The sequence below is a fragment of the Eumetopias jubatus genome, unplaced genomic scaffold (assembly GCF_037043125.1).
Source record: "Eumetopias jubatus isolate StellerSeaLion01/CBP00866 unplaced genomic scaffold, mEumJub1_p1.0 scaffold_1, whole genome shotgun sequence".
Lineage (NCBI taxonomy): Eukaryota > Metazoa > Chordata > Mammalia > Carnivora > Otariidae > Eumetopias > Eumetopias jubatus.
This window is the reverse complement of record NW_028274807.1, coordinates 156,036,653-156,043,798: the sequence shown is the minus strand read 5'-3', so window position 1 is coordinate 156,043,798 and position 7,146 is coordinate 156,036,653. Positions and strand designations below refer to the sequence as shown.

At 44.0% G+C, this 7,146-nt stretch overlaps 1 protein-coding gene across 2 annotated transcripts; it reads left to right on the top strand.

The window, feature by feature from the left end:
* Positions 1-315: 315 nt before the first annotated feature.
* On the top strand, positions 316-5,828 carry LOC114212263 (uncharacterized). 2 transcript variants are annotated; one of them, XM_028107046.2, is made up of 3 exons: positions 316-933; positions 1,252-1,378; positions 3,237-5,828. In XM_028107046.2, exons 1-3 carry the CDS (start codon positions 730-732, stop codon positions 4,685-4,687), a joined length of 1,782 nt encoding a protein of 593 aa, XP_027962847.2. In that variant the 5' UTR covers positions 316-729; the 3' UTR covers positions 4,688-5,828. The 2 variants fall into 2 exon arrangements, with proteins under 2 accessions (XP_027962847.2, XP_027962846.2); XM_028107045.2 differs by having other exon boundaries at positions 842-933; positions 3,234-5,828.
* The last annotated feature ends 1,318 nt before the right edge of the window (positions 5,829-7,146 follow it).

The following is a 7,146-nucleotide window of genomic DNA, read 5'->3' as shown; positions in this document are numbered from 1 at the left end:
ACTTAGTAAAGTAAATCTTGACATTGGAATTATGAATCCTTCTGCTTATTTTTTCCCAGTATTCTCTTAGCTAGAACTCCTTGATTTTCCCTTTGAATTTTATTATCAGATTGTCACTTTCCAAAAGGAGCCAGTTAGAAACTTGATAGAGATCATGGTGAAACTAAAGCTTAAGTAGGGGACTATTTATCAATGTGAGTTTCAGGACAGAGAGGGAATGAGAGATGTCTAGAATCATTGACAGAACTTGGGTAGTCAGGAAAGCAGGTTGGTAAGAACGTCCATTTTTGACTGAATTTAAGGTGATGAGGGACACACAAATGAAATGTCCAGTAGGCCACTAGAAGTCTGTAATAGGGGTCTAAAAGAGAGCTGGAACTGGGAAAGCGGCATTAGAGCATTGAGAGTCCGTGAGATCTCTGACAGAGAAAAAGGGACGCTCTGAGGCCGGAGCGCCTGCAGTGTCCATAATGAGAAGCCAAGAGAAGGAAGGGAAATCAGGAATGAGGGGCCAGAAACGTGAGGGGCAAATCAGGCTGGGCTGATGCTAGGGAAGCCATAGAGAAAGAAAGTGGGCAGAAGTATAGCTTCCTTCAGAGAGTTTGAAGCGAGTAGGGTTGCGAGGAATGGCCAGTTCTCAGTTGGACCAGGGAACCCTCTGCACCCTCAGAATAACAGCTGCGTGGAAAATTCACAGCACAGTCAGAATAATGCCTGTATGGAAGGGGGATGAGAGGCAGTGTGTGGAGCTGCCTGGGTTCTCTTGAACCCACTCACTGGAATACAGATCTTACTGGGGCCGAGGCAGGGTTTCTTCTCATAGCTCTCTTTCCTCCCTCAGGTCAGTGTGCTTCTCAGGTGCCTGTCCTTTCCCAAGCTGGGAAGTCAGGAGACCAGGCAGTGGCAACTGTGCTTCGGATGGTCAGGCCCCAGGTGAGCTGGACTCTGTCTTCCCTGAGTTCCCAAGTCTGTGGCCTGGGAAATAGCTAGCGCTCATCTCCAGGGCTCTGGCCAATTCTGAGATTAGTCCTGCGGTTTCCCTGCTTAATTGCTTCCTCTGGAATTGGGCCCTGCCTGCTGAGTTCATGGATTCTGTCTGGCCCTGGACTTGTCCTTTTAGATGTGTCATCCCAGCTTCTCTCCCTCCCTCACCCCTTTACCCACCAGGCCCCGACCTGGGCTCTTGGTACCCTGATGTGGCTGCCCTTCAGGCCGGGAATATCCCTGAGCAATAGAAGCTTGTCATTCCAGGGATCTGCAGCGTACCAGTTCCTGTCTGTGGACTATACTGAGAGGAAGTGGAAAGGTCCGGCCCTCAGTCAGAGAGCCGTGTACCGGAGCATCGTGCCAGAAAATTACTGCAGCATGGCCTCATTGGGTAATGATTCTGTTCCCTAGTATTACAGTGTGCATTCTTTTCTTTACATTTTCTTTGCTATATTCTTTTTTTTGTCAACTTTTTTATTATGAAAAGTTGCAAACATGAGATAAAGTAGGGAGAATACTCTAATGAACCTCTCTGCGCCCATCACTCAGCCTTAAGTTATCAACATTGTGTTTACTTCATTATTAATTGACCTAGGGTGGTTTGGTTAGAGTTTGTAGTTGTAAGGAATAGGGAGCCACTCACATTATTGTAAGTACTGAGCTGTGTTACTTACAATAAGGCTGAAGGAATGGAAACCCTGATCAAACCCACGAGCTAGACCATCCTTTGGGAAACAGGGCCCTCAGCAACAACAGCAAATAATTTTTATGCCAGGGAATGTAATGCTCTTGCTCCCCGCATATCCGTTTTGTCCTCCCACTGCTACCCATTTTCTTCATTCTGTATCTTTTGTCCCCTCATAGCTGCTGCTTTATTAGACTTTCTGTTCCCACGTACTTTCTGCATGCTCTGGCTCCTAATGGCTTGGCTTCTCTCTGTGCCTCATTTCAGTTTAGAGCTCCTTCTTGTTTTAGTTTTCTTTATTTTGCCCTATTTCCAGCTCACATTTTACTTAGAGAGGGACTCCAAGGGTGGTTCAGCCTTTAAGTATCATCTCTGTTTGGGCAGAACTTTGCCCCTGTCCACAGCAGAGGTGTAGCATACAGAGAAGCTACACTTGGGCCTGGTGCCCTGGTCTAGTCAGTCATGGTCTGAGATGTATTGAGGCCAGTTACTTGGCACAAAGCATGGCTGCCTCAGCTTCCCCTTCGGGAAAGACTGAGGCAGGACAGCTTCCTGGAAAGAGGGGTTTTCAGGGCAGGTTCTCTGGTTGGCAAGTGTAGCACAGTAGCCAACTCTAGAGAGGGTGGGTGGGCTTAGGAGTCCAGGAGCCAGATATCTATGTCTCCCCTATACGCTGAAATGCCATATGATGGCCTGTGGCCCTGGTTAAGATATGATTAAGAGGAACCAACAGTTTTGTGTTTAAACATGACTGATTGCTTGCTACTTCCACCTATTCCAAATTCAAAAGGAAATACTCAACTGTTCAGTTTCCTAGGATTCCAGATTATCAAGATACCAAAGACATATTTTGATTCCTATTTCAAATTATCAATCCCTTTCTTAATTTTTATAGGAATGTAGTACTTGCAGTACTGACTTGTACCAGTCTAGTGCACCAGAGACTAGGGGAATCCTCACTTTTACAGCTCTGCTGTCCCTTCCAGTACTTTTCCGCAGCATTTCTGAACTTGTGACTTCTCTGAATCTTGTCACTGTCCTCACATATGAGAATCACTTTTTTGATACGTTTTTTTCCTAACTGTGTTTGCCCATACTGTTTCTCATATTTGATTTGAGGTATTTGCCCCTCCTTTCTCTCCCCAGTATCTTTACTGGGGACCATGGAACCATACAGTGTCATGGTTGGAAAGGACGTTAGAGTTCATCATTTTACTAAGTGACTTCTGTAAGATCACACCACCTTTACAGTCTGTGCTCTTGCCTTGCGGTTGCTCTTTTTAGTTGGACAATTAAGTGGAGAAATTAAGAGCTTCAGGACAGAGCTCTGTCCTGATAGCTCTTCTTCCATCCTCCCCCACTGACTGCCTTTGTCCTCTTTGTCTTTCTGTCCATGAAGAAAAGCTTGAGCTATTTCCCATCTTTCTCTTGTTCTTAATGTGTCATCTCTTAATGTGTCCCTTAATGTGAAGGTTTTTTCAGGTCCACAGACTCCTGATGATACTGTTTCATCAATAGGACAAGAAACAAATAAGAGTTGTTTTCTTCTTTCTTTTGGCAGCAGGTGAGACTAGGACGCGGCGTTCAGAGCTGCCTGCAAGGCAGGAAGTTTCTAAAGGACCGGCGTCATCTGATGGGACATCAGGAGGCCTCTGTGGAGTAGTTTCTGGGGAACCAGAGACAGGAGCTGCCTGTGAAGGTACTTTAGAGAAGCTGGAAGGGCAATCCTCAGATGAAGAAGGGAGCAGACTGGAAAGTGATTTCTTCAAAATAACACACGAGGATAAAGATAAATCCACAAAAGCTGGATGTGATGAATATAATGAACTTGGGAGACATCCAGATCTGTCCTCTAGTGCTGCAGAACATCAAGGAGTTCTGAAGGGACAGAAATTTTATCAATGTGATGAATGTGGTAAAGCTTTCAATTGGAGTTCACACCTCATTGGGCATCAGAGAATCCACACTGGAGAGAAACCCTATGAGTGTAATGAATGTGGTAAGACCTTCAGGCAGACCTCTCAGCTCATAGTTCATCTGAGAACCCACACAGGGGAAAAGCCCTATGAGTGCAGTGAGTGTGGAAAGACTTACCGACACAGCTCCCATCTTATTCAACACCAGAGACTCCATAATGGTGAGAAACCATATAAATGTAATGAATGTGGAAAAGCTTTCAATGAGAGTTCCAAACTTTTTGACCACCAGAGAACCCATACTGGGGAGAAGCCTTACGAATGCAATGAGTGTGGGGCTGCCTTTAGTCGAAGTAAAAATCTTGTCCGGCATCAGGTACTTCACACTGGAAAAAAACCTTACAAGTGTAGTGAGTGTGGGAAAGCTTTCTGTTCTAATAGAAATCTTACTGACCATCAGAGGATCCATACTGGGGAGAAGCCTTATGAGTGTAATGAATGTGGCAAGGCCTTCAGTCGGAGTAAATGTCTTGTTCGACATCAGAGCCTCCACACTGGGCAAAAACCATACAAATGTAGTGAATGTGGGAAAGCCTTCAGTCAGATCTCTCAACTTGTTGACCATGAGCGAATTCATACTGGAGAAAAACCTTTTGAATGCAATGAGTGTGGTAAGGCATTCAGTCTGAGTAAATGCCTTATTCGACATCAGAGACTTCACACAGGTGAAAAGCCCTATAAATGTAATGAGTGTGGAAAATCCTTCAATCAGAACTCATACCTCATTATACACCAGAGAATTCACACTGGTGAGAAGCCTTATGAATGTAATGAGTGTGGGAAGGTCTTCAGTCATAATTCTAGCCTTATGGTTCATCAGAGAACCCATACTGGGGAGAAACCCTATAAATGTAGTGACTGTGGGAAAGCATTTAGTGACAGCTCACAGCTTATTGTGCACCAGAGAGTTCACACAGGAGAGAAGCCTTATGAATGTATTGAGTGTGGGAAAGCCTTCAGTCAGCGTTCCACTTTTAATCACCACCAGCGAACTCACACTGGAGAAAAGCATTCAGCTCTGGCTCGCACAGTTTATTGAGACATGATTCTCCAAGACAGCAAGATATTTTGAGTTAATCTTTTTTTGTAACAAAGATACTCACCCTCATCTCCTCTTGGAATCACTAATCAATGAGGGCCATTCCCTCCATTCTTTCTGCTTGAAAATGAAGGTGGGAGAGTCACAGGGCCATCCTTCCCAGCTATGAGGGAAGTAAGGACTACACATTTCTTGGACTTATAGATTCCCTCCCTACCCATTTCCCTCCCTCCCTTCCTTCCTTCTCTTTCTCTCTCCTCCCTTTTTTGTTTAAAAATGTATCTCTGGTTTTAGGAATGAATCCTATAACCAAATTGTGTGCTTCTCAAGGACAGTAATTATATGCTTCCTTTCTTTCCAGCTAATTCATTTCACATTTGCATAAAGTCGTTCTCTAATGCTCTGGTTTTTTCCTATCTTGGATATGGCCTTTTAAAAAGTTCTATTATAATCTAGATCTTCATTTCTTGTATTTCCTATCTAGAAAACCTTTTCTTCTTTCTGTTTGCTAATCTTTATCCCTCAGACCCTGTAAGATCTAGCTCATCTCAGAAAGACTTTCCTCTTGAAATGCTTTTTCCTTCCTCCTAAACTTCTCGTGATTTGACTTCAATGCTTCAAATTAGCCTGTGCTACAATTTGCATTAAATTGCATTCAGAACAATTGTCAAGGCATAGGTGTACACTTTCATAACAAATTAATGTAGGTTCTTTGAGGTTGAGTATGTATTTCTTTTAGCATATAGATAATTTTCATATGCTAGTTGTTTAATAATTTTTTTCAACTCATCTTTCCAATTCATCCATTCTTAAACTGGGCAGGAATTCCCCTTGTACCACTGGACCTAAGTGTTTTAAAGATGGATATCGTAGGATACCACAGACAAAGGCCTCATTCATATCTTCTACATATACCTCTGGGAGTTTTAGTGCTGTTTACGTCAGCCTCGAAGAACTAATGATTTGTGCTTGAGCATGCATGTCTGTGTGTGTCTAGGTTTTAGAGTCAGCAGTTATTCCAGTGATAATGTACTTTTTCCTGCTTTCTGTGATTGGAGCTCACAGTGACTGATTTCCTTACTATGTAGTTCAATCTACCTGTAACTGCCATCTAATATCAAGGTGAGAGGAGTACACTTAATTATTGTAATAATCTTCTGCGCCATCAGGAGGTCTTTTCAGAGTCCAGTAGTTGTATAGGAGACATTAGCTTTGAACACCTTATCCCTTCCACCATTGCAGGAGTGCCCCAGTGCCCCAGCCTTTGCCTCTGGTGCCTGCCCCTTTTTTCTTAGCAGGACAGTAGGATTGACAGTGTGGCAGAGGAGGAGGTTAGAGGGGCAATGTCAGATTATGTAACCTGGAGGGGAGAGATTATTGTGAGCTGTAATTTATATCTGAGACAGTGGAGAAGAAAGGGAAGAGAATTGAGGCTCAAGAAAATAAGAATTAGATGTGATTTGTGGAGAGGCATCTCAGAAAAGATTAGAAAGAATGTTACTGGGGAGATCTGTAAAACTACTGAACCAAGGGTACAGCTAGAAATTTGCCATTTGTAAGTGTTTTAAGTTAAATTTCTGTTTTCAGATATATTTTTGCTGTTTGTTTCCATTTTCCTTTACAAGATCTGCAGATAGGACTTTCTTAAAAGTGTTTTATCTTGGGAGCATCCAGATCCTGAGAAGGAGCCCAACCCCATATTAGCACAAGGGCCCATCCCTCCACTGTGATTTGCAAATTACTAGCCATGTCTTCAGTAGAACCCCCTGCCTATTGTATGCTGTAATTTTACCTTCTATTTGTTGTTTGCTCATCCTCTTACCACTCTGAGTCTGGAGGGTGAGAGCCAGCACTATTCATAAGTATATACCCCCCACCACCAGTCAGGCGTACATGTTCAGTAGGAATGAATGTCCTTACTTCCTTGAAAAGTACTCAGGCTCTTGCATGGAAGAAAATGGGCTATATATGAAAGCCACACCTCAATTTCTATTGGTTATTGCTAGTATTTAAAAAAAGTATTGAGTTTTAAAAATTTTACTGGGATAAGCCGGCACCAGCCACAGTGCAGCAAAACCCACCCTTAAAGTATTAGCATGGGTCGGAACTATGGGGGTCTCTGAATTTGGAGTTTTGAAACCCAGCCACACCTGAGATAAAACACAAGAGTGCTGCGCCGCCTGGCAGGCGGACAGCTCTGACACAGACAGGGTGAAGGCGGGATCTGATGGAAGCCAGGGACACAGAAGGGGTGATTTTTGCTCATCTCTGAGCGCTTACTGGGGAGTGGAGGGGCACAAGCTCCCCGCTCTGGAGAAGGGGTGGAGCTGTTTTCATCGATCAGCACTGACCAACCTCAGGGAGGAAAACAGCACCACCAAGTGGATGCCAGAGCTGCTTACATCAAATCCCGCCGCCCTGTGCCCCGCAAGTGCATCTCCACTAGGGCAAGTCCACCT

Bases quoted from the DNA above. Each gene is read 5' to 3' on its own strand.
- LOC114212263 (XM_028107046.2), top strand. From the start codon at position 730: ATGAGAGGCAGTGTGTGGAGCTGCCTGGGTTCTCTTGAACCCACTCAC. The intron at 934-1,251 runs GTGAGCTGGACT...TTGTCATTCCAG, and splicing joins TTCGGATGGTCAGGCCCCAG to GGATCTGCAGCGTACCAGTT. The intron at 1,379-3,236 runs GTAATGATTCTG...TTTTGGCAGCAG, and splicing joins CTGCAGCATGGCCTCATTGG to GTGAGACTAGGACGCGGCGT.